The sequence below is a fragment of the Bos taurus genome, chromosome X (genome assembly GCF_002263795.3).
Source record: "Bos taurus isolate L1 Dominette 01449 registration number 42190680 breed Hereford chromosome X, ARS-UCD2.0, whole genome shotgun sequence".
Lineage (NCBI taxonomy): Eukaryota > Metazoa > Chordata > Mammalia > Artiodactyla > Bovidae > Bos > Bos taurus.
This window is the reverse complement of record NC_037357.1, coordinates 80354528-80382224: the sequence shown is the minus strand read 5'-3', so window position 1 is coordinate 80382224 and position 27697 is coordinate 80354528. Positions and strand designations below refer to the sequence as shown.

General features: G+C 44.8%; 1 protein-coding gene across 1 annotated transcript; it reads left to right on the top strand.

Annotated features, from left to right (window-relative positions):
* The first annotated feature begins 2781 nt into the window (after positions 1-2781).
* On the top strand, positions 2782-5394 carry OTUD6A (OTU deubiquitinase 6A). The gene has a single exon (XM_015461656.3). It carries the CDS (start codon positions 3204-3206, stop codon positions 4077-4079), a length of 876 nt encoding a protein of 291 aa, XP_015317142.1. The 5' UTR covers positions 2782-3203; the 3' UTR covers positions 4080-5394.
* Positions 5395-27697: the final 22303 nt, after the last annotated feature.

The window sequence follows — 27697 nt, the reverse complement described above, 5'->3', positions numbered from 1 at the left end:
AAATGAAATGCTTAGTGCAAATCTAACAAAATATGTACAGGACATAAATATTGAAAATTATAAAATATTTGTAAAAAATCAATGAAATTTAAATAAATGGAGATACATATACATACCCAGGTGTTCACAGATTGGAAAACTAAACATAGTAAAGATGTCATTTCTCCTCAAAATGATATATGGCTCTAACATGATTCCTATGAAAATCCTAGCAAGATTTTTTGTAGATATAGACAATGTTATTCTAAAATTTATATGCAAACACAAAAGATTTAGAATAGCCAAAACAATTTTGAAAAAGAATAAAGTTGAAGGAAAGGGTCTAACTATATTCAAGACTTATTCCATAGTAATCAATACCATATAGTGTTGGAGGAGAGATAGACACATTGATCAATGGAACAGAATAGAGAATGAAGAAATAGATGTACAAAAATATGGTTAAATGGTTTTCTACAAAAATGCAAAATCAGTTCAATGGAGGAAGCATAGACTTTCCAGCAAATGATGCTGGAGCAATTGGACAACCACAGGTAAAAGAATGAACCTTGGCTTAAACCTCAAAGTTTACATGAAAATAAACACAAAAGAGACCACAGATTTCAATCTAAAACCTAAAGTTGTAAAACTTTTAGTAAAAAACAGGACAAATTATTTGTGATCTAGGTTTATTTGGGATCAAAGAGTTCTTGACATCAAAACCATGACTTATGGAGTAAAAATTTGGTAGGTTGAACTTCATCAAAATTGGAAACTTTTGCCTGAGAAACACCAAGAGATAAAAAGACAAGTTACAATGTGGGAGAAAATACTTGAAAGGCACATACCCACCAAAGAACAAGTATCTAAAATATAGAAAAAACGTTCAAAACTCAATGTCAAAAAAAAAAAAAAGTTCAGTTATAAAATGGGCAAATAACAAAGATTTAATCCAAGAGGATATGGCACAGATGGCAAGTGGGCACATGAAAAGATGAACATGACTAGCCACCAGGGAAACACAAATTAAAACCACAGTGAGATGTCACTATACATATATCAGAATGACTAAAATAAAAAAAATTAAGACATCAAATGCTGGTAAGGATGCAAAGAAACTGGATCCTGTATACACTGCTGGCGAGAATGCACATGGTATAGCTGCTCTGGAAAATAGATTCTTAAAAAACTGAACATACACCTATAATATGACTCCGAAATTGCACTCCTGGGTATTTTCCCCAAAGAAATGAAGACTTGTGCTCACAAAAAATATTTATATATGGATGTTTATAGCAGGGATTGTAACAACCCAAAGCTGAAACAATATATACGTGCCATGGAATACTAGTTAGCAATAAAAAGGACTGAAGTTTTTGATACATGTAACAACTTGGACAAATGTCCACTTCTCTCATTTGTAACAAAGAGGAGGTTGTCTGAAAAGCCTTTTGGTTTGGGAATTCAAGATACAGGTGAGCAGAGTGGGGCAGGATGGGAGTATATTTGAACAGTTTAAGGGTTTAATTTCATTTTATTTTTTAGAACTTTTAGAGATTCAGAATAATCGTAAGTAAGTGGCTTGACAAATGCCAATTGTTGTGCTTCGTGGGCATCCTAAGGAGCCCATTTTGGAAGCTTGAAACTGAGGAGAAGGGGAATTTAGGGTGGGTGCATTCTACCAACAGCCACTCTCATTCACTCATTCACTACAGTTAAGCAGACTTCCGCTTGTGCCAACAGAAAAAAGTTAAGTGGAGTCGCTCAGTCGTGTCCGACTCTTTGCGACCCCGTGGACTGTAGCCCACCAGGCTCTTCTGTCCATGGGGTTATCCAGGCAAGAATACTGGAGTGGGTTGCCATTTCCTTCTCCAGGGGGATCTTCCTGACCCAGGGATCAAACCCAGGTCTCCAGCCTTGCAGGCAGACGCTTTAACCTCTGAGCCACCAGGGAAGCCCTAAATAGGAAGTGGATAGATGAAAGTGAAGTCGCTCAGTCGTGTCCGACTCTGCGACCCCATGGACTGTAGCCTATCAGGCTCCTCCGTCCATGGGATTTTCCAGGCAAGAGTGCTGGAGTGGATTGCCATTTCCCTCTCCAGGGGATCTTCCCGACCCAGGAATCGAACCTGGGTCTCCCGCATTGCGGGCAGATGCTTTAGCATCGCAACCACTCCAGCACTCTTGCCTGGAAAATCCCAAGGACGGAGGAGCCTGATAGGCTACAGTCCATGGGGTCGCAAAGAGACAGACACGACTGAGCGACTTCACTTTCATCTATCCACTTCCTATTTAGGGCTTCCCTGGTGATTCAGAGGTTAAAGCGTCTGCCTGCAATGCTGGAGACCTGGGTTCGATCCCTGGGTCAGGAAGATCCCTCTGGAGAAGGAAATGGCAACCCACTACAGTATTCTTGCCTGGAGAACCCCATGGACAGAAGAGCCTGGTGGGCTACAGTCCACGGGGTCACAAAGAGTCGGACACGACTGAGCAACTTCACTTCACTTTTTTCTGTTGGCACAAGCGGAAGTCTGCTTAACTGTAGTGAATGAGTGAATGAGAGTGGCTGCTGGTTTCTCACACTGAGATGGGACAGGGTGGGATTTGAGGCATAAACTGAAAGGACTCTGTGTTCCCAGGACCATAAGGAAATGTCTTTGTTCTGACACACAAAATTAAGTGTTCATCAGTCAAGGGAACGAAAGAACTGGAGAGAGACAAGTTGCCTCCAGAACACTAGGAGCAATGGGAAGTCCAGTGTCAGAGGACACTCAGCTAACAGTATTTGTCATGTGATTCTCAAGCATGACCAATGTCTGCCTTGTGTTCAGGCTAGGACGTGAAGTAGGCAGTTAAGAGTCTGTGAAAACTCTCCACAAGCTCATAGTCACACATAACAGTACAAAGGCTGGACTTTAAAGCGGGAATTAGAACCCAGCTCAAAACGGAAGCCGCCGTTGCTACGGGGTCTATGGAGGCATATGAAGGGTCTCCCAACAGCCAATCATAGCACCAGACGTGTTCAGGTGGCGTAACCATGGAGAGACGTTGGCCAATGGCAGAGAGGACCGTGAATAGGCTGAGAGCAGCCAGCTCTCAAGGACAGCAGAGTGCAGTGGCCAGAGGAGGTTGAAGAACTCTAGCTAGGTTGGCGGTTGGACTGTTGATGTAAACGGTAGTAGTACTTAAGCTGCCACCAAACTTCTCGCCTGCCATTAAAGATCATGGAAGATTCACGGAGTGAACAACAGCGGATGTTACGACGCCACTACCGTGAGAAGAAAGAGCTACAGGCCCGCATTCAGTTCATGAAGAGTTCGGTCCCCAAGACCGACAAGAAGAAAAGAAAGCAGTTGAATCTCGACGTGGCCCGCCTTGAGGCCGAGATGGAGCAGAAGCACCAGCAGGAGCTGGAGAAGTTCCAAGAGAGGTTCCCTAATATTAGCATCATTGATTCTGTCACTGAAGATCTAGCCAAGATGGATCTCGAGAACCAGCCTCCGGGCTTCTCCAGGGCACAGAGAAAGCGCGAAAGAAGGGCAGCCCTCGAGAGAGCACGCCAGGAGAGGATTGCGGAGGTTGACATGGAGTATCTGGCCAGCTTCCGCCAAGATGAGGAAGAGAAGCTCAGCGCCATCCTGGAGGCCAAGCATCTAGAGATGAAGGATATGCCAACTGATAGCCACTGCATGTATCGTGCCATCCAAGACCAGCTGGTGTTCTCCGTGACCGTGGAGAGCCTGCGGAGCCGCACCGCCGAATACATGCGGAAGCACATCGATGATTTCTTGCCTTTCTTCAGCCACCTCGCACCCGGTGACGCCTACAGCCGCGACTACTTCTTGAGCTACTGCGACGACATCGTGGGCAGTGCATCGTGGGGAAGCCAGCTGGAGCTGAGGGCCCTGTCACACGTCCTGCAGACCCCCATCGAGGTGATCCAGGCTGACTCGCCAGCCATCGTCGTTGGAGAGGAGTACACCAAGAAGCCGCTAATCCTGGTCTACGTGCGCTACACCTGCAACTTCGGGGCGCACTACAACTCCGTGAAGCCGCAGGAGGCCGGCGCCGCTGGGGGCGCAGCCCCTCGTCTCTTCTAGGCCCGCCTTTGCCATCGCTGTGGCCGTTGCCACCGGAGCCAAAGCCGCGGCTACCGCGTCTCCTCAGTAGGCTCTGTTTTCTTTTTTCCTTCGGTTTTCTTTTTCTTTTTTTTTCCTTCATTTTACTCAGAGCTCACCCCCTCTCTCTCTGCCCTCCACCCCCTACCTACCCACCTCGCTCTTCTATCCCCTACCAAGAGATCTGTATAGTCCTCTCTAAGAGGAGTGAGTTTGCCAAGTTTTCACCACTTCTGGCCCTGAAGGGTCTCTCTCCCCACACTCCACCGTGAGAATTGGTCTTGTTGCAAATAACTTTAAGGTTCAAAAAATGGCAACTTGGTTTGATGCTTTCTTCACCTGGGTGGGGGGGAATCAGTTTAGCTCAGAATCTTCCCGTTGTCCTGTGAATGTATTAATTACTTAAAGGAGCTGATGTGATCAAAATGATTTGTTTTGAGAATAACTTTTGCTTAGTTCTTTGGGGAAAAATGTACTGTGGGCTGTTGGAGGGGGTTGATTTTCCCTTTATCTGGGCTACTCAGGAGATGTCTCAAGTTACAAACAAGACCTCCTCTAGTATTTTGTTTTGTTTTTTCATAAAACCTTGTGTGGTTGCAAATTAATTGTAGTTTAGATGTTTGCTGAATTCTAAATAATAGCATTTGTTAAATTTAGAAGTTAAATGTAAGCATTAAATATAGAAATAGATTTACCTAAACTGATAAGCTCTCTAAGATGTGAAAGATCTCAATTTAATTTCCTTTATTAATGACAGGAAAGGATGTGACTTTATTCAAGTAGTTGATCCATTTTATTATATCTGCAATTGGTGTGAAGTAAAAACAGACAAACTGATAGGTAGCTTAACTTACTGTGAGGGGTGAGATCTGAACTAGTAAGTTTCCTTTATTCTCAGACATAAGAGGGTATAACTGTATTCAAGTAGTTGGTCTACTTTGTTCTATCTACAACCGATATGAAGTGTGAAAATCTGAACTTAGTAATTTTCCTTAATTCTTAGAGATAACAAGTATTTTAAAAGATTTTAAAAATATTAAAGTAGTTGATTATTGTTAAATCTGCAATTGGTATGAAGCAAAAAAAAAGTGAGCAATATACTTTTGTTGATATTTGAGACATGTTGTTATCTTGAATTTGCCAAAAAATAGTTAAAGTGAAAAAAAATAACCTTTACATCCTGTATTTCAGTGAGATTACTTACATTCATTTAAGAATTGTTTGTACGCATCAGATTTCTAAAATAAAATATATAACATCAGAAAATGTATGCTATGTGTTTAAAGAATAAAAGCAGTTTAAAAATACCTAGTTCTCTATTTTTGTATAGCTGGCTTAGTTCATATAGAGCTTGTATCCCAGAATCTACTTCAGCAAAGGAAGCCTGGAGGGTTAGGGAGTAGGAGTGAAAGGGGAGGACACAGTAAAAGGTGAGGCTTTTCCTCCCAAAGGGGAGGAGGTATGGGCCTGCAGTCTTGGTGGTAGCATGGAGTGGAATGCCTTCCAGGGAAGGATTTAGGGAGTAGCAAGATAGTTGAAGCTATCCTGAGTTGATGTTTCACTCAGTGAAAACATGAAATGGCTTCAGTTAAGGGTGTTCTCATTGCTATGCATGAAAAAGTACTCCCACTTTCCAAAACTTGCCAGTCCAGGGCTAGTTGCAAGAGTGAAAGTACCACTGCTTTTTTTTTCTAAGGGTCAGGGGTCATGTTCTCAAAATACAAATATGGAATCTTGCCAGATTGCTCACTGTAAATGTAAATGTGTGCATCAGTTACATTTTCATATAGACAGCTGGCTGAGAAGAGGAAGTCCCCGAGAAAACTGAGTATTTGGATGCATTGTGAGAAGAGAGCCTTTTATAGGGGTGAGAATGCTGGCTGGGGAGAGAAGAATAGGCCAGGAAGGGAGGCATAATCTGTAGAAGGAGGCCTGGCTGGGAAGGAGGGTGAAAACTGGGGAAGGGGTCAGTCTAGGAGGATGAATGGGACATGGCAGGGGAAAGGGGAACAGGCAGAAGAAGGGGAGATGGCTAGTTAAGGGAACCTGGCACAGGGTGAAGAGGGAGGCCAGGCTAGGAAGGGGATAATGGGGTGGGGCTGGTTAGGAAAGGAGACATGGCTGATCAAGGGAAAGAGGCCTAGTTGAGTTAGGGGGCAAAGGATAAGAAAGGAATACTTGACTGATAAAGGGGGGAAAGACTGGGAACTGGCACCTGACCAGGGAACATATGGCTAGGAAAGTAGGTTTAAGCTGGGGAAGAGAGAGAGGCTGGGGAAAGAGGCCTGTCTTAGATAAAGGATCACAGACTTGATAGGATGGCACAAGCTGAGGATGGGAGTCTAGCCGGGATGGGGGGATTAGGAGGTGAAAATATCCTGGCAGGGAAAGGTGGCCTGCCTGGGGAGGGTTTCTGGCAAGGGAGTGGTGCCTGGGAGGGAGAGGACATCTGCCTAGGGAATGAGAGGGTGGTGAGAGGCTAGAATGCTGAGATCGACACAGGCTGGGCATGCAGTAATAGGCGGGTTGATGGACCTGGCTGGGAGAGGGGGCTTAGCAGGTGGGGAGAGCCTGCTAGGCAGGGATTCTGCTTGGGAACAAGGGTGTGTATCCTGACAGGTCCTGGCTGAGGGAGGGCACATGGTTGAGGAAAAGGATCTAGCTGAGGGTGCGGGGCACAGGCTAGGGATGGGGGGAAGGTCTGGCTGAGGAGAGGGAATAAGCTAGGGAAGGGGTTTGGCTGAGGAAGGGGTACAACAGGTGAGGAAGAAGGCCTTCCTGGGAAGGAGGCCAGCCTGGGAAAATGAGCTTCAATTTGGAGAGAGGCTGTAGGTTCTGGTGTGAAGAGAGCCTGGCTGCGGGGATGGATCCAGATAGGAAAGAGTTGCCAGCTGGGGGTATGTGTGGGTTAAGGGTTCCTGGCAGGGAAAGGTCACTTGTTTGGGGAGGGACCTCACTGGTGATGTAGAGCTGAGAGAGGGGGATGCCTGCCTGGGGAAGGAGGCACTGGCTATGAAAGGCCAGTGAAGGGGAACTCCTTAGAAAAGTGGTCCAGCTGAAAAGGGAAAAGACGGGCACAGGCACCTGGCTGTCGGAAGGAGGCCCCTTCTGGGGTAGGGGTCCCATGAGGGCAAGGGAACAAAGATTTGAAAAGGGGCCTTGCCTGGGGAAGGGTAGCTTGGCTAAGGAGGCTGTCAACAGGGTCGCAGATTTGGGGAGGAGCCTGGCTGGGTGAGGGTCCTGTGAGCAGACGGGTCCTACGTGGGGAAGAAGATGGACTGGATTGGGGCCTGTCTGGGGAGGGGAGGCTGGGGCCATAGGATGATACAGAGGCCGGGCTGCGGCACAGGGTGGGAAAATTTCCAGGTAAGTGGTTAGAGGCTGGAGAGTTGGGCACAGGATAATAAGATGGCTGGTTTAGAAAGGGGCAAATCCAAAGAAGGAGGCATAGGCTGAAGAAGAGGGTCTGGCTGAGAAAAGGGTCCTGGCTAGGTAAGGGGACATAGACTGGGAAAGGAAAACCAAGTTGGGTCAGGGAGCCTGGGTACAGGCTCGGAGAAGGGAGCAGTAACACTCTGGGGCAAGGGCCTGGGTAGGGTTGCTGCAAAAGGGGGATACTGGCTGGGAACATGACTCGGCTGGGGAGATCTAGGTGGGTATAGAGGAAGCCTGCCTAGTTGGAGAAGGAAACCAGGCTGGAGAGCTAGACTTGGCCAGGGAAGCAGGCATAGGTAGCTAGGGTGGAAGGCATAAATAGATAAAGAGAGCCTGGATGAGGAGGGTCTGGCTGATTTTGAAGTACAGGCAGGTTATGGGCTTCTAATAGGGGATGGGTTATGTACTGGAGCAGGCTGCATAATGTGGGGAAATGGGACTACCTGGAGGGGGCAGTGGGGCTGGCTCCAAGGATATGTAGACTGAGGAGCAGCATTTGGGAAGTGAGAAAGGAGGAATAGGCTGGTGACAAGGACTAGGGGCCTGGTTGATAGAGGGTATAATTGGTATAAGATGAAAAAGGGATTCCTGGCTTTTGAAGTAGGAAGGCCTAGGGCGTGGCACCTGGCTAGGGAAGATATCTGCCCATAAAGTAAGGAGGGGCTGGGTAGAAATCGGGGAGGAAGGGTGCACTGGCCGAGGAAGGGGGCATGGGTGGAGAAGAGGCCCTGAGTGGAAAAGAGGGCTTAGGTTGGTGCAGACGGCACTGTCTGGATAATGTGGACCTTGCTGGGAGTGGTGGAGGAGGGGCTGGTGCTGCCCAAGGAATTCTTTGGCAGAAGGCACCAAACAAACAGCAAAGTCCCATTTTACAGGCTTGTCCTTAAAAAAAGAGAAATAACTATTTCTGTCTTGGGAACCCTTAAGATCTTACTGGGTCTGTCCCAGCATCCTCCACTGGATTTGCCTTTTTCTGGAAGTACAGGGAAGAGTAAACCCAGGCCAGATCCCACCCAGGCCCAGAGCACAAAAAACAAGGGGCCTTCACTGAGGGATCTGGCAGGACAGAGGGACTTGCAGTCTGTCCCATTTTGTAACAGTGACCACAGTCACTAAGGACAGCGATTGTTCTGGGCAATTTTGTGTGCAAAAGCCATGGGGTGCTGTTCCCAAAGGAATCCAATTCCAGAAGCAACTTCATTAATTTGCTTACTCTTCTTCATTCACTCATTATCATGTCTTTTTGCCTTAGGAGCCAAAGACAAGGACATCTAACTGGATTTGAAGCCCAGTCCCTGGTGGCTCAAACGGTAAAGCATCTGCCCGCAATGAGGGAGACCCGGGTTCGATTCTTGGGTCGGGAAGATCCCCTGGAGAAGGAAATGGAAATCCACTCCAGCACTCTTGCCTGGAAAATCTCATGGACGGAGGAGCCTGATAGGCTGCAGTCCACAGGGTCGCAAAGAGTCGGACACAACTGAGCGACTTCACTTTCATCTATCCACTTCCTGTTTTTGTGACTTGGATAAGTCATTGAATCTTTCTGGGCTTCAGTTTCCTCATCAGTGGCGTGGGACTGTTAATACTTGTCTTAGAGGTATCTCTTGGGATGGTAGGTACATTAAATGAAAATACACATAAAATGTACAATAAATGTTGGTATCATTACCTAGGGGCCTAAGACTATGACACTATCAGGTATGGCAGCAACCACTCCTTCATTTTGTCTGCAGTAACTTTTGGAGCCACTTAGCTTCTTTCCACGGGTCCCACAGTGGGAGCCAGAGCTCCTTGGTCTACAGTGTAAAAGCAAAAGCCACTGGAGTTTACCAAAGTGCCCTCTTGGGGACAGGGTGGCCCATGTACAAGGACTCTTCAGGTCAGTATCTTCCTTCCAGGCTTTTTCTACACAAACACATAGACACACATATTGTAAAAAATCAAACTCGTATCATTCTATTCAAACTACTTTTTTCTTTTACCTAACAATACAATATAAGCATACAATATAAACTTTGTCCTTAGTCTTCAATACAATGATTTTAATGCCTGCATTCTAGCCTGTGAATGTGCCATGATTTATTTATTCTATTCTATTGTTGGACATTTAGATTGCTTTCAATTTCTCACTGCTATAAATATGCCATTGTAATATCCTTGTAGCTGAGTCCTTGTCCATATTTCTGATTATTTCCTTTTGATAAGATTTCTAGAAGTGATCTAGATCAAAAGGAGAGGCTTTTAATGCATACTGGTAAATTGCCCTCCAGAAGAGTGCACCAATTTACACTCCCAGGGAATGAGAGTGTTATTTTTCCATATAGTTGTGAACACTGAAAATTATCATCTTTGCTACTTTGTTAGGTGAAAAATGTTGTATTAGTTCACCCTTTGTTGATTACTACTAAGATGGAATATTCCTCTAAGTATTTATTAGCATGTATATTTCATTCCTGACCTTTGCTTAATTTTCTATGGGTAAGTTTGTATTCTTCTTAGGGATTTTTAATAGGTCTTTCCACTTGTCATTCAGATTTTTAAAAAATAATTTTTTCCCATATATTATTAACCTTTCAGTTTTCCATATGCTAAAGTTTAAGATTGTAGTGGAGTCTATCTACTGATCTTTTTCTTCATGGTTTCTGTCTTGTTATCATGCTTAGAAAGGGCTTCTCCATCCCTAGGTTGAATCAACATTTGTATACACTTTCTTTCAAGTTATTTATGCTTTCTGTTTATATTTAATACTAGCATATCCACCTGGAAATTATTTGGGTGTAAGATAAAGACATACATTGATTTTCTCCAATTATGGTAATTAAGCAGTTAGCCCAATGCCACTTATTGAATAATCCACCATTTCACCACTGATTTGAAGTGCCACCTTCCACATATATTCCATTCTTAATGAGAGGGTAGATTGCTTTTCAGTCAGTCACACAGAATAGCTGCATTCCAGTGACCTCCATTTGAAACTGCCAGCTGTCCATTCATCCATTCACTTCATATTTATCGAGGAGAATGATGATAAACAATAGAGGTAGAGAGATAAAAAGTCTAGTCCTAGTGCTCACCATCCAGTAGAGGTGGCAGATAGGAAAACATAAATAAACAGAAAGTAGCATGATCAGTGCTGTGATGCAAGGAAGCACAAACGAAGGACACTTCATCAGACCTGGGGGTGGCAGGGAGGCTTAGGAGCAGCTCACAGGGAACACAGCCAGACCAGAGGCAGGAGTGAAAGAACAGGGTGTCTCGTGTTCATTGGAGCCGGGGGATAGAGGTGAAAGGTAAGGGACCTGTGGGAAAGAGGCTGCAGGGAAAAGCTAGCATGGTCTCACAGCTTTAGTTTTACCCATCAGTTTTACCCATAATATTACAAATTAAGTAAATACAAATGAAATTAGATACCATTTTTCATCAGCCAGATTAGCAAAGAAGTCAAGTTTGATAATATTCTGTGTTCATGGGAGAATGCAGAAATAAGCATTCTCAAACATTGTTGATGATATGTAAACAGGAGGACAATTTGGCAATAGATACCAAGTTTAAGGTGTGAAAAACCACTACTATATATATATAAGTATATTTCATAGATATAAATATACTGTTTCCCTTGTACATGACTACAGAATATATTTTAAATGATAAGATTGGTTGCTTTTGAGGAAGGGAACCAAGTTGCTGGGGAAAAGGATGGGAGGGGGCTTTGCACTGTGTAATCTCTTAAACAGCTGAACTGTTTTGAACTATATGAATTCATAAATAAATCTAAATAAAATGCATGTAGCTTTTGACCTAGCAGTCTATATCCAGGGATCTATACTACAGATGTACATATTATACAACAGTATATTTCAAAGTTATTCATTACAGTGTTGTTTGTCAAAGCAAAAACCTAGATATAGCCTAAATATCCTCAGTAAGGACTAGCTGAGTAAATTTTGGATCATCCATATGAATTGTTTCCTCTAGGGAGAGGGAAAGAAATGAGTGAGTAGAAGGAGAAATGTGTTGCACTGTTAAACTATATACTTCGATATAGTTAAATTTTTTTTCTGTAAAGCTATACATCTCCTCGTTCTCTCTCACACTAGCCCCTGGCAACCAATATTCTACTTTCTGTCTCTCAAATTAACTACTCTATGTACCTTATATAAGTGGAATCATACAGTATTTGTCCTTTTGTGACTGGCTTACTTCACATAGCATAATGTCTTCAAGATTCATGGACATTGTAACAGGTGTCAGGATTTCCTTTTTAAAGCTAATATTCCATTGTGGTATATACCACATTTTGTTTATAATGATATCACTGAATTTTTAAGTAGAAACTTTTAGCTATGTATCAACTAAAAAATAGAAAAAATGATTTCAAAACACTATTTCCTTTCTTCCTCTTCCTCTGGGGTAATTTTAATAGCATAGGAATTATCTGTTTCTTGAAAGTTTGAAATAGTCCATTCACTTGTGAAACGAGGCCTGGGCCTTTTTATGAATGAGACTCTTTGGCAGTCAGGTACAGTCCTTGGAAGAAAAGCTATGTGATGAAAAAATAATCACAATTAATCTAAAATAGATAGGGACAAAAACTAGACAACAAAAATCAGGAGGTAAAGAATAAGTGTGAAATTTTTCTTATCTCTCAGAGGGTAAATCAGAGATACCACTTCACTTTTGAAATTGAAAAATTGAGAATTAGAGGCTTAAGCATGGTGCTTACCATCACAAAAATAACTAGTAGAAACTAAAGGCAAATTGCTTATGCTACCATTTAGAAGATTAAAAAAAAGAAGCAAAGAGAAAACTTAGCCCTTGGAGCAACAGATAGAAAACAAAGGAAACAGAAATAAACAGTGGACTGCCTTTTGTCGTCGGGTAGGGGAGGGTGTGGGAGGAGCCAGGTAGCTTGTGCCTTTTTTTCCTGGTGTCTTTGTTTTTGTACTTTGGTTTAAACTATTTTGCCTATGGAGATACCAAGGTTGTGCTGTGCGACTGTGGCCTGTTCCTAGTTTGAAAAAGAAGACATTTTCTTATCTCATTTTGATTCTTTTTTCAGTGGTATCTCCTAGGGAGATTATGCAAATGCACATTTACTCAACCATCAAGTCCCAACTTCACTTTGAATAGGAAAAATGTGCCCCCTAAATATGTTTGTGTGTGTGTGTTCGTCACTCAGTTGTGTTCAACTCTTTGCAACGAGGTCTCCTGCATTGCAGGCAGATTCTTTACCACCTGAGCCACCAGGGAAGCCCAAAATATGTTTATTGCTCCTGAATTAATCTTGCCAAAAACTGTTAACCACAGACCTAGATGATCTCTATAGGCCCTTCCAATTCCCTCTGCGTCTGTTTTGGTCACCCCCATCTCTCTCTCTCTCTCTGTCTCACACACACACACACACACACACACACACAAATTTAGGACCTGTCTCTGAACACTGTATATGACTCCTGCAACACCACATGGCAGAACCAATAGGAAAGCAGTTTTGGTTTGGCATAAAAAAGAAGGTTTTAATCATCAGAGCTAGTCAAAGATATGAAGAATCATCTCACGGTGGTGAGTTCTCCGTTATTGGAGGTATGTGAGCCCAGGCTGGATAACCATCACCTCACAGAGGTTTTCAGGCCATTCAAGCATCTAATGGGAATTTAGAAGCTTTCCACTTTACCTGAGCAATTTGAAAATGAAATAGGTTTCTAGAATCTTTCCTCGGAGAAGGCAATGTCACCCTACTCTAGTACTCTTGCCTGGAAAATCCCATGGATGGAGGAGCCTGATGGGCTGCAGTCCATGGGGTCACCAAGAGTCCGACACGACTGAGCGACTTCACTTTCACTTTTCACTTTCATGCATTGGAGAAGGAAGTGGCAACCCACTCCAGTTCTTGCCTGGAGAATCCCAGGGACAGGGAGCCTGGTGGGCTGCTGTCTATGGGGTCTCATAGAGTTGGACACGACTGAAGCGAAGCGACTTAGCAGCAGCAGCAGGGAGTGAGCCAGAAGAGAACCACAGAAGCCCCAGGGCATGGGGGAAGGCTGGGCTGGAAGCTGGGGGAGTGCTGAAGGAGGTTTGCAAGGCCTCTTTTACTCAATTGAGTCCTCTTTTTAGAACCACAGAAATGTTAATCCCTTCTCCAGGCCCTGATCAGTCTTGAGTTTGGGAAGACACCACAGTATTGGGTAGCTGCATGAAGACCCTAAGGTGGAGACACTACAGCTGCAATATTGACTCTAGCCCATGTTCCTAAGTGCAAAACTACAGATTCAGCGGGCTTCGAGAGTTGCCCAAGGGACCTGTTCTAATGAATAGCCTAGAAACACTGGAATACATTAAGTGTGTAAATAGTGCTTCTGAAATATTTGAGGGGCCTTGAAAACAGTTTAAGTATCCTAATCAGTTCAACCAAATACATTAAGTGTCTCTAATAGCAGGCACTGCTGGCTGCGTAGGGGCCCAGGAAGGCCAAGCGAGGAGCCCCAAAGTAATTAAAAGTGAGTTTGTGCTCTCCAAGGTGGCCTTACAGCCTCGGAGATGAGAACCATACAAATCCTAGTGACTGCCAACCCAAAGCCCACCCTTAAGTGCTGTAGTCCACCAAGAAGATGAGGAAATGAAATGGGAATGCTCGGGGCCAGCTTGCAGTGGGAAGAAGGAACCGGGAGCCTTGAAAGTTCAGCTCAGATTTAGGGGGAAAGCACTAAAGGGAAAGGCATCCCAGGTTGTGAGGATCCCAGTAGGAAAACACCAGAAGTGGCAGTGGACAAGACACGAAGTAAAGAAGGCTTGTTCACATCTCCAGCATCTGTTTCCCTCCATCCCCACAGAAGCCTTCAATTTCCTTTTGGGGGTGTTGGGGTGAAAGTGGTTCACCCCCTAGGACCCTCCTCTTAAGGTCTGCCAATCAAAGCACTGATTCTCCCTGACCACAGTGATTGGCTCAATGTAAATCTATGGCTTGGGCCCGTCCAATCAGAGTGAAGCCCATTGTTTGATGGGCACATGCACTTTTGAACCTGTGAGAAACAAAATCTGGAGCCCCAGCCATCTTAGATCTGTTGAGTTGGGGGCTGGGGGACTGCAGTGACCAGGGCTGCTCAGGTGAAGCCACCATGGTATATCACCAAATTAAATCAGCTCCTGCTGCTGCTAAGTCGCTTCAGTCGTGTCTGACTCTGTGCGACCCCATAGACGGCAGCCCACCAGGCTCCCCTGTCCCTGGGATTCTTCAGGCAAGAACACTGGAGTGGGTTGCCATTTCCTTCTCCAATGCGTGAAAGTGAAAAGTGAAAGGGAAGTTGCTCAGTCATGTCCGACTCTTCGCGACCCCATGGACTGCAGCCTACCAGGCTCCTCCGTACATGGGATTTTCCAGGCAAGAGTACTGGAGTGGGGTGCCATTGCCTTCTCCGGAATCAGCTCCTAGAGGAGGCTAATAAGATTGGCCTTCCTGGAACCGGAGGCGAGTTCAAAGTTCTTGGAAAATCCCAATCAGAATTTTGGTTGAAAGAAAAGAGGAAGGAGATTGGTAGCAAAACAGTGTTTTTCCATGTCCTTGAAGCTGTTTTATCTGGATTTCTTGGCTACCTTGGAACCAAGAAGGAGCTACGCAAGGTATTCTAACCCCTGGCAAGTGGCTTCTCAAAGGAGTAAGTGGGAACTCTGGGACCTGTGGCAGTCTAATGTGAATTAGTATTTGTCCATTCCCAGGAATGCAAGTATCACTGGGGGATCTTGGGAGTATCCAGTTTCTGATCCTTATCATGAGTTTCTGATCACGAGCTGCCTTCCTGTAGGGACCAGATGTAGTAACGAGCCACACCTGAGAAGAGAGAATACTTCTACCACTTGCTTCGTGCATCCATGCTCAGTCACTTCAGTCGTGTCCAACTCTTTGCGACCCTATGGACCGTAGCCCACCAGGCTCCTCTGTCCTAGGGATTCTCCAAGCAAGAATACTGGAATGGGTTGCCACGCCCTCCTCCAGGGGATCTTCCTGACCCAGGGATTGAACCCCTATCTCTTATGTCTCCTGCATTGGCAGGCAGTTTCTTTACCACTAGAGCCGCCTGGGAAGCTCCCCACTTGCTCCACCCTTCCTGAAAAAAATCTTTTGTACTGAGGAGTTACAATGTTACACTAGAGGCAGTGGAATCCATTAAAAGGTTGTTTTTCAGGAGGAATGAGACATCAGAGCTCTGCTTTGGGGATAAGGAATCTTAGGGAAAGAAAGGATTGCAAGAACAGAGATTGGAAACAAGAAGATGATTTGAGACGCTCTCTTTTAATCCATGACAGAGGACACTGACCTGGCCTGGGGCTGTGACAGCAGGGAGAGAACAGGGGACCAAAGCGATGGACACTGGGAGTAGAATTAACATTTATGTGGAGGGTAAAGACAAAGGCGATGGCACCCCACTCCAGTACTCTTGCCTGGAAAATCCCATGGATGGAGGAGCCTGGTAGGCTGCAGTCCATGGGGTCGCTAAGAGTCGGACACGACTGAGCGACTTCACTTTCACTTTTCACTTTCATGCATTGGAGAAGGAAATGGCAACCACTCCAGTATTCTTGCCTAGAGAATCCCAGGGACGGGGGAGCCTGGTGGGCTGCCGTCTATGGGGTTGCACAGAGTCGGACACGACTGAAGCGACTTAGCAGCAGCAGCAGCAAAGACAAAGGAGGGAACAGAGTTGATTCCTTGGTTTCCGTCTGGAGTAACTCAGGAAATGGTCCACTGACATAGGCCCTTAAAAATTCCTCAACTGCCAATCAAGTAACATGTCCCCAGTTTTTCTTTTTGTACCTCTGAGCCAAATTGAAAGGAGTGTGTGAGTGAGCAGACTATCTTAGAAAGGATACATAAGAAACTCCCAGGAGATGAACTCAGCAGCTGGGAATAGGGTGGGAATGCATTGCTTAATCAAAATACAAGTATAGTTTAAAATTTTAAATATATAGTCAAAATTTTAAAAAGCAGTACAGGATTTCCCTGGTGATTCAGTGGTTAGTACTCCACACTTGTAGTGATTCGTTCTCTACTGCCAAGGGCCCCAGCTCAATCCCTTGTCAGGGAACTAAGATATCACAAACTGCATGGTCCAGTGCCCCCCCCCCCAATTACTAATACATAAATAAAAGCAGTAGCAAGGCAAGTGTGTGTCACCCAACAGTACTGTTACCAAGCTTGCAAGTTTTCAGTTGATAATAATAAGACAAGAACTTCAGCAGGACAATGCAGGGAGGGCTCTGCATCCTTCTTCCTATAGTTCTCTAGTAGATAATATTTGACCACAGTGCACAGCCTCTCTCTTTGTCCTATGCACATCCCACTGCTTTCAAGGAAAGCAATGAATTCTCAGAGATAATTGTCTGAATTCCCTATTTTAAAAGCAATATAATTTTTTCCTGAATTCGGACCCACAATGAATTTTGAGTTTTGCATCATTTGCAAAGCAAAAGTTCTTTCTTCAGCTTCTACTCATACAGAGATCTGAGGTCCACTACAATGCCTTGTCTAAAAGTAGAACCACTAAACTGTGATGACCCAGAGAAATTGCAGCAGAAGCTTTGAAATTTAATAACTTTTTGTTTTGCTTTGTTGTTTGTTTGTTTGTTTTTTACTTTGAGCCACGTCAAATTTTTAGCCTTGATGTATTTCCCTCGCTGATCTTTGAAGACAGAAAGGAAGTCCCCAGAGGCTGAGGTGGGAAGGGTGATAGGTGGACAGGATGGCAGGGAGCACCTCTTAGAATTCTGTCAAAAAACAAAAATCACCTGAGTAAATCTGAAGATCAATTAGCTTTATTCAACAATTCATAAATCAGGCAGCATCCCATCTAGCAAGTAGAGAGGAGCTCCAAAGAACTGTACAACATGGAAGGTTTTTAAAAGCAGAGGTCTATGTGGCAAATTATCTCAGTAGTACTGGCCAGGAAATTCCAGGCTGGCTGGTTAAAGTCACTTTCCTGGGATGGGCTAAAACTGCAATTTGATTAGGTATTAAGTCTGGGTTTACTGATACGGAACTCAGCACAGGCAATTCCATTTTGAGCCTGTTGTTTCTCTAACAGTTCCATTTGTGTAGAATAGGTATGGTAAGAATAGACACAAAATATTAACAGAGGTTTTCTCCCAGTGGAATTATGGAGTTTAACTTCTCCAGATTATTTACAGCATATATTACAGTTTCATTTTAAATTATATTTCAATAAGAACAAATCAGTGTAGAAATACTGTAAGAGACTCATTAAAACTATTTTGTAGTATTTTTTCTGCAAACAAAATACCTTTTTTCAGTTAAGAAAAAAAATCATTTAAAATTGCAAATGCTTTCCTTTTTTAATGAAAAAACAATCAGCCATGATTTTTTTTCAATGAATAAAAATTTCCCTAATAGGCTTGGTCTAATTGTTAACTTTTACAAATTTCAGTATTATAGTGTGCTAACTCTGTGCACAAAGCTAACATGATTAAAAGTTAAACTCTTTCTTAAAACACTGAAAATCATTATAATGAATAATTCAAATTAAAAATTCAGTGTTTTCCTAAAAGTAGCTTCATATTTTAAGTACTCAGAAAAATGAAGCTGCCAAGTAATTTGTAAAATCAGACTATATAAGTAAATAGGTAATTTATAAGAAAATTAATTGTTCTAAATTTTTAGGTATTATATTAAAACAAAAAATGTTTTAAAAATTCATTTGTACAATGGGAAAAGTGACTAAGAGAGTGGGGGGAAGCTTCTGAGTGTAATGATACTACTACTCCATTTCTTAATCTGAGCACTGATAATATAAGCATATTCATTTGAAAAAACTCATGCAGTTGTACCCTTATGAAATGGGCACTTTTCTGTATGTGTATTATTCTTCAGTAAATAATATTAAAAAGAGGGAAGTCAAACAGAATTGAAGGTCACAGAATTTCAGGATGAGGACTGAGACTAGATTGTTGGCTATTGTGAATAATCATAATAGCTACCGTGTACATGGTTCATAATTATTATATTGAACACTTGCCAGGAATTACTTGAAGCACTTTGCATATGAAATGAAATACTAAATGAAATCCTTCCTTATCCTATGAAGTATGTGCTATTATAATCCTCGTTATATGTATTCACTATCATAATCATCATTTTACAGTTGAGAAAGCCAATGTACAGAGTGGGTTAAGTAACTTGTCCAAGGAGGTTATAAACTACTCTTGCTAGAAAGTGAAAAGTGAAAGTGTTAGTTGCTCAGTCATGTCCAACTCTTTGTGACCCTATGGACTGTAGCCTGCCAGGCTCCTCTGTCCATGGAATTCTCCAAGCAAGAATACTGGAGTAGGTTGCCATTCCCTTCTCCAGGGGATTTTCCTGACCCAGGGATTGAACCCAGATCTCCTGCATTGCAGGCAGATTCTTTACCATCTGAGCCACCAGGGAAGCCTCACTCTTTCTAGAAGTTGATAGTAAATGAGAACAGTAATTCATGTAGAAAGCAGGAAGGTTTGTTTTTTGTTTTTCTGTTGGTCTAGGCAGAGTTGAGTGCATTTATGGTTTGAGGAGAGAAGCCAGAGAGGAGGGGAAAGAGAGCAAAGGTGCTTGATCCTCCCCAGAAGCCCAGGAGGGGATGGATCAAGAACCCATATTTGTACAGTTTTGCCCAGGAAAAGGCACCTTTTAAAATCTGAAGAAAGGAGAGGTCTACGCAGTGGAGAGTCGAGAGAGCCTAACATTAGGAGATGGTGAGAGCCTTTGCTGGCCAGAAGGAGTCCAGGAGTGGGTAAAGAGAGCTGGAGAAAACCTGCAGTGATGATTACTCAGTGTTCATAACAGTGAAAATTATGGCAATTGCTCATTTCTGGATCCCACCTCAGGCCTGCCGAATCAGACTCTCTGGAGGCGGAGCCCCAGTGCCTGTGTTTTTAATAAGCTCTGAAGGAGGTTCTGATAGCCCCTGAGTTTGAGAGACATATTGGCTTATAAAATCCACAGGCCTCAGAAAATGAAGCAAAGATGGGTTCACCGTGTATGATTCTGATAGAGGTGGTCTGTGGATACACTGCAAAATTTTTCCTCTACAGTGACCGTGGCTAGTATGTGGGCTTTGGAGCTGGATTCTAATTAGTACTATAGTCTATGGCCATACCACCCTGAACATGCCCGATCTTGTCTGCTGCTGCTGCTGCTGCTGCTAAGTCGCTTCAGTCGTGTCCAACTCTGTGCGACCCCATAGACAGCAGCCCACCAGGCTCCCCCATCCCTGGGATTCTCCAGGCAAGAACACTGGAGTGGGTTGCCATTTACTTCTCCAGTGCATGAAAGTGAAAAGTGGAAGTGAAGTCGCTCAGTCATGTCCGACTCTTCGAGACCCCATGGACTGCAGCCTACCAGGCTCCTCCATCCATGGGATTTTCCAGGCAAGAGTACTGGAGTGGGGTGCCATTGCCTTCTCTGCGATCTTGTCTAAATAATACTATATATCTCTCATGCCACTTTTGGCAGAGTTAGTTAACCTCTCCATGCCTCAATTTAATCATCTGGAAAATGGAGCTAATAATAGTATTCACTTCAGAGGGTTGTTGTGAGGATTAAATAAGTTAATGTATGTAAAATGTCTGAAACATAATAAACACTTAACACTCAATAAATGATAGCTATTATTGTTGCTATTTTTATTATTCACCATAGTTGCAGGGCCCATGGCCACTGAAAGTATGATCTATGAAGAGCAGCTTAGGCAATGGAATGTTCAGGCAGATTCATGAAAATCACCCAGAGAATAAAAAAGACAGTCTTGTGATCAGAGAAGCACTCATGAGGAGAAAGGAGAAAGGTGGCAGAATGAGGGCTTTTCCCTGTCCTGGCTGGCCTTACTGGGGTTCCTGGCTGGCAAAGACAGTCACTGACCAAGTGTTCTGGAGCTCCACCCTACTGATTTAGTGAAGGAAGGCTCAGTGGGGGGAAAGGGAGTGGCAGAGAGATGAAAGTGCTGGTATTCCCTCTCCGGGGGGGACAGGAACCAGTATGCATCAAGGACTAACTGCTTAAAACCTGCCTTGATTTTCCTCTGGTGGAAAGTACCAGGTTCTAAAATATTATCAAATGAAGAAAAGTCCTTTATTATTTATCTGACTAAAGGCCTGCCCTTAGATTCTAAGCCAAGCCTCTTGGACATACACTCGGACCCCTCCCTTCAGCCATGGGTTCAGGCTGCTGCTTAGCCTCTTGGTCTCTCTTTCTGCACCTTTGAACTTAATCCTGCTAGGTTTCCAGTTAAGGGGTGCCCAGACAGCTGGGGAGAGATCTAGAATCCAGGTCCCATAAGAAGCAGTTGAAGGAGGAGCTGTTAGCTTGGAGAAGAGAAGACTGAAGGCAGTGTGGAACCTGTATCTCTAAAGGGCTCTTACAGGACAGCAAAAGCAGGTGGGGTGGGAGTCCCGAGGGGCAGAGCTAGGGCTTATAAATGGATAGAAACAGTGGGAAAGCATATTTCAGCTCAACACAAGGAACTGGCTTTCTAACAGAATCGATCATCCATGAATCAAAATAGATACCTTGTAAGGTAATGAGCTCCCTGACACTGAAGTGCAAGCTGAAGTTGGATGATAGCTTGATAGAAGAGAACACTTCAATGTCTGCTTAACCTTTATAGCTAAAACACTTGTTCTGTGCTTTTGTTCAACAGCATGGTTTCATTCCATAACCATTGGTATACTTAACCTTGCTTTAATATCTGGTAACCAGGTCATATCTAAATATACTGCATGTGTGCATGCTAAGTCACTTCAGTCACGTCCAACTCTGTGCAGTCTTGTGGACTGTAGCCTGCCAGCTCCTCTGTCCATGGGATTCTCCAGGCAAGAATACAGGAGTGGGTTGCTGTGCCCTCCTCCAGGAAATCTTCCTGATCCAGGGATTGAACCTGTGTCTCCTATGGCTCCTGCATTGCAGGTGGATTCTTTACCACTGAGCCACCAGGGAAGCCCATCTAAATATACTAGAGAATACCTATTGGGGAGCACTCTGAGTTTCTCACAGGCCTCGTGTGGGTCTACGTGTGTCTCTCCTTTCTATCTACCATCACCTCTCCCCTCCCAGACTACCTACAAAGTCTGCTACACTGCTCTAGTTCCCAGCTTGTTGGCTGGCCAACAACAGACTCATTGGCTGTTTAGGATCTAAGGTATAGAGTCAGTGATGGAAGGTGAAAAAACTGGAAACGTGGCAAGTAATCCAGAGGCCCAAGAACTCTGGCCAAGTTCCCGTGGCTGTTGTCCGTGGTCTACGGAACAAGTGTTTCTCAAAGTTTAGTGTGCATAGAATCACCTGGGATCTTGTTAAAATGCAGATTCTTGTTCAGAAGCCTGAGATCCTGCATTTCTAACAAGCTTCCAGGTGCTAATGATTAGCCCAGTCCATGAATCTAAATCATTATACAAATAGGAGGGTTGTTGCTGTGGTTATATTTACCAGTGTGATTATCATTCATTGTTTCGTGCCAGAGTTGTAATAAGGGTTGCAAACTCAAATGCCCATCAACATTAATAAAGTGGGTGAGAGAAGGCAGATGTACAACAATGAATTCTAAACTATTTGGATTGAGACCCAGCATAGCACCCAATAGAGGGCGTCCCCGGTGGCTCAGCTATAAAGAATCCACCTGCAGTGCAGGAGCCGCAGGAGATGTGGGTTTGATCCCTGGGTCAGGAAGGTCCCCTGGAGAAGGGCATGGCAACCCACTCCAGCATTCTTGCCTGGAGAATCCCATGGACAGAGGAGCCTAGCAGGCTACAGTCCACAGGGTCACAAAGAGTCAGACACGACTGAAGCGACTGAGCGTGTATGCACATAGCACCAAATACAGAGGGTAGACACCTGGCAGCCACCAGCCCAGGAGCTGTGTGAGTCTACATCCACTCTGCATGCGTGTGTAATTCTTTGTGAGAAGCCTCTAATCTTGATGTCAGTTTGGTGGAGGTCCCAGGGGTTCTGAGGGGGAACAAAAAGCTAAATCAGTTACTCTTCAGGTGCCTCCAGACCCCCTGGGCCTAGAGCACCTCTCTCTTTTGCAGAAGTAAAGCCCTCCTTGGTTCTTTGCTCAGATTTCTTGCTTCGAAACAAAGGGTTCATTTTTCTTCATTCAAAACAATTAGCACTGGGTGTGTCTCTTTCAAGCCCTATGCCCTCCTACATGCACATTAAACAAAAGGTTTGCTGTGGGCATTTTTGGCCAGTAGACTACAGCACAGGGCCCAGTTCAGAGGGGTAAGAGGTGAACTGGGCAAAGGCCTGACGGCAGAGTCCCAGCTCAGCGCTCTGTCCCTAGGTTTGGGGAGAGAAATTCCTTGGAAGAGGAAATGATTTCTCAAGCTGTCACTCAAGCCAGATCAAATGATCCCTGCAAATATTTGCCTTTGCTCTGAATCTCCCAGATGGAGGAGATCTTACAAAGTGCCATTTCACCCAACTCACCACGGCTGTCTCCCACTCAGCAACACCTTAATGTCTTTATTCCCTAAGCATGTTTTTTGGTTGGCCTTTATTTTCCTGAGTGATTTTCCTCCCCTAAGCAAGAATTTTACCTGTCAGGAAAACACTGTTCTTGAGTATAAGTTAGTCTTCAGGGACTGTGAGCTCTTTAAGATTTCAGGGCCTGATTTCTCTGTCAGGGTCAGGTGCCAGAAGTCACAATGCTCAATGAGATGTATTGTTCTTCCACAAGAGGCCCATCCAGTAAGAAAAATGGCCACATAGCAGAAGGCTTAATCCCAGGTTTATGACCAGGGATAGGAAACCCCCCCTCAACCCCGTTGGTCCCTTGGGAAGTGGCACTGGAGAGTCAAGTCCAGCTATTCCACAGAAGAGACAGGACAGTGCGCTTCATTTTCTCACAGCCCCAGCCCTTTTTCACAATGGCAGCACCAACACCTCCTGGAAAGGAATGGTGCTAACTTTCAAGAGTGGGCAGCCCATCATTGCACACAGCCTGGGCACAGAGCCAAAGGAGCCACAAATGGGAAACATCAAGGATGCCAAGAAGGGAAAAGGGCTCAGAGAATTAGCTGCCTCCCCTGGGAGGAGGAGAAGCTGCTTCCAAGGCTCCAGGGACACTGCGATGGTGGTGGGGGGACCCTCTCCCCCCTAGAGTGTCAAGTGAGACATCTACTGGCCTATCTCTCCACACCATCCCCCTTAAATTGCTCCTCTGTGTGCTGGGTCAAGGCTGATGAGAACTTACAGGAGCTGAGGCTGGCCCTTCACAGGTGTGATGAGAATGTGGCCAGTCATGAAGGTAGGCCCCAAGACGGAGAACCCCAAGATGGGTCTGCTCCCAGGTGGCCTGCTTCATCGGAACATCCAGCTGGTGAAGAGAGACTGTTGAATTGCAGGAAAAGCTTGCTCTGGGAATTAATCCCATTAGGTTGGAATTTGGTTCCCCACGTTCTAGCTCTGTGACCTTGAGCAAGTTATTTCACTGCTCTGTGCTTCGGTTTCCTGATCTGTGAAAACAAAAAAGTACCTACCACTTAAGTGTACTATGAGGATTTAAAGAGGTATTTGTAAAAGCACCTTTTTTACCATCTGAGCCACCAGAAGACCTAGGTTTGATCCCTGGGTTGCAAAGATCCCCTGGAGAAGGAAATGGCAACCCACTCCAGTATTCTTGCCTGGGAAATCCCATGGACAGAGGAGCCTGACGGGCTACAGTCCACGGGGTCACAAAGAGTCAGACACGACTTAACGATTAACATTTTCACTTTTTGTAAAAGCACCTGATGCAGAGATGTGCTCATAAGTGTTTCTTCCCTTCCCTTGGCTTGGTAGAATATGTTTACTAAGGACAGGTGAGATACACAGAGGCCTGCCCTATCCTTCGGACTGGTATCAAATTGGAGGCCTCTAGATACCATGCCCCCCAAACAAAAATAAGACCAGAAGAACGTTAAATAAAGCTGCTGTCTGCCTGCCAAATGCATAGCTGATCCTCTTGGTCCATGGGCATGTTTGAGGGAGTCATACCTCTATGCCAGGCTTGTCATAGTCTGTTCTTCTTGTGATCAGAAGCAGTCATTTGCAAGACTGCTGGCCTGAGGAACGGTTTCTCTTTGTGAAGCTAATTAATCCATGAAGTACTTTGAACTTGGCTCCCTCCTGCACAAATCCCCTCTCCCCATCCTTCTCCTAGCTAACCTCTCCTCCTGCTGGCCTCAACTTTAAACATTAATTCGGCAGAGAAGCTTTCCAGACAATCAAACTAGGATATACTTTCCCTGAGCACTTTGCACACCAACAAGTAATGAAAGGATCACACAGTTCTGTATATAGACTGTTTCCCCTGTTAGGCTGGAAGCTCCTGAGGGAGAGACAGGGCCTGTTTTGTTCACCTCTATCACCTCAGCATCTAGCATAGCACCTGGCACACGGCATGTCCTCAGAATAATTGCTGACTGACTAGATGATGCCTGTAGTCCCCCTCAGTCTTAGGATTCTAGTGTCACACAGGCAGGCTGCTGCTGCTGCTGCTGCTGCTAAGTCACTTCAGTCGTGTCTGACTCTGTGTGACCCCATAGACAGCAGCCCACCAGGCTCCCCCGTCCCTGGAATTCTCCAGGCAAGAATACTGGAGTGGGTTGCCATTTCCTTCTCCAATGCATGAAAGTGAAAAGTGAAAGTGAAGTCTCTCAGTCGTATCTGACTCTTCATGACCCCATGGACTGCAGCCTACCAGGCTCCTCTGTCCATGGGATTTTCCAGGCAAGAGTACTGGAGTGGGGTGCCATTGCCTTCTCTGCACAGGCAAGCTATTCCCCTGTAAACCCCCAATGGCAAGGCCATGGCTGACTAGCCAGAGTCCAGTCTGGGAATGGTTTGAGATACCCTGAAATATCCCCTTCCCTCTTTCTCTCTCCTTTCTCTCTTTGTCTCTCCTTTCTCATCACCATCACCATTCAGCCTCTGCTGAATTACCCAGTGATTCTAACAGCTCTTTTGGGTTCTGACATAGGAGAGCAAGCCAGGATAAACATAGCACCAGCTTTGTGTGTTTCAGATACCAGATCAAGGTCCTAAGTCCTGGGTAACAAAGATAAAGTTCTTAATTGCCCCGCCTGGTGTACAGTCCCAGGCTGGCAGATGTGTAGGAGAGGCCTAGATTGGGGAGTCATGATAGCTCAGACTGTGACTGCCAGGAGAAATGTAGTTTCTGGAGTCAAAGGTCAAGAAGCTCCCCTCCCACTGAGTGCTGGAGAAGAGTTCCAGAATGAACAGGAAGTTCAGCACAGAGAGAGCCAGCTGAGAGGCAGCCCTGAAGGAACCATCCATCAGAGGCTCAGATTGTAACTGCTCTTCTGTGTGTTGGCTTAAAAATCAAATTCCATTCTAGACAAATTTCCTTATTGCATGCAAGCTGCTCTAATTTCAAGAATGTCAAATATGCGGCCAAATGCAATTACACTTTAAGCACAGCACTCACTTGAAATATAGCACAAATCTCTAAACCAATTTTAATCACATTACAGAGAGGGCAGACATGCTTAGCAATCTGAAATTCCACCTTATCCAGAGAGCCTCTCGTGATTAGTTAGAAGAGTGGCCAAATTGTTGGTTCTGCCCTGCCTATTCTCCTGTTCGCTCTCTGCTGTCAGGTAAGCATTTACCCTTATTCTTGTACATAATGTAGATGTGTTTGTTGATTATTCATTCTGCCCTGGTTACCTATTCGCTTGGTTAATCACAGGAGCAGCCTTTTGGCTGTTTCTTTCTAGTTCCCCTCTGTGAGCCTAGGCCTGGCTTTGGATTCCATTCATGCAGTGTAGGCCGCAGCCCTGCTCCTGCCCAAATGTTTAGTAAGGATTCTTTGAGAATGAAAGCTCTGGGAGCCGTAGACCAGATCTGGTGGTGGCTGGGACAATATGTAGCAGCAAGTCCAAGCTCAGCCACAATGTAGGCATAGGTGATTTCTGTCTGGACAGTGGGTCCAAGCACCTTAACATCACTCTGGTCTGGGAGACTGGCACACTCCTTGTGGGTCAGCATCACTTGAGATGCCTGTATATATATTTCTACCATGGGGTAGCTGGAAAAAGGACCATATGGGTGCTCTCTGTGATCCCCAGCCCAGTGACCAAGACTTGAAGGAACCACACTCAGGGGCCAGCTAATAATAGGGAGATCAGAAACTAGCTAGTTAGAGGGCCTGCAACTGACCTTTGGAGTTCTTCCAGGTGGAAAAATCTAGGCTGCTGATCTCTGGGTTGCCCCAAAGGCTTCAGAACCATCCTTCAGGTGGGAAAGGATTCCAGGCTCCACATACAGCCTGAATCTCATGCTCGCCTGCTCTTGCTGGCTTTGTGTGTGTCTGTCTCTCATGTTCAGTCCCTAGCTCCAACTCTGTGTGTATGTGTGTGTATTAATATATAGATACGGTCTGTTTCTCCTTTCTCTTTTTTCTCTCTTCCTCAGTCCTTCTCTCTCCTCTTTCACTTCTTTTCTATGTGTGTACACGTGTCTCTTTTGGTTTCTCTGTATCACTCTCTCTTAGTCTGTCTCTCTCCTCTCTCCCTCTCTCTTCCACCCCCCCTCACTCCTCTCTCTGTCTGCTCTTTCCGATTCTTGCTCTCTCATCTCTGTCTGTCTCTGTCTCTCTCTGTGTCTCTTTGAGTGTGTGTCTCTCTCTTCTCTGTCTCCCTTTCGTCACTGCTCACTTCACAGGCCCAGATACAGAAACACCACTCTTTCCCTTTGACAAACCCACACATTTCACTTAGAACTGAAGGGGAAGGAATCTGGCCCAAAGCACAGATACTGCCCAGTCAGGATGTTAAGCCCTTAACTCTTCTTCTGGTATGTGTTGAGGCCACAGGGCTTGAGCTGCCACAGAAACTGCTGTCCTCCCAGAACCTGGCTAACTGGGATATTCATGCATTGGACAACTTCCTGGGGCTGGTAGAATCAGGTGGAGGAGTTGGGAGATGAAGCTAGACTTCATGGCATAGATAACAGACTTTTAAAATCTATCTATCCCTGATGTGAGATTCTGAGATTTTATGCTTGTAACTTACTCGAACCTGAAAGAATCACAGTATTTAATTCTGGGCTTCATACATTAAAGGGAACAAACCAGACTATGTCCAGAGAAGAGTGAGTAGAATAGAACAGGGAATCGAGGCCA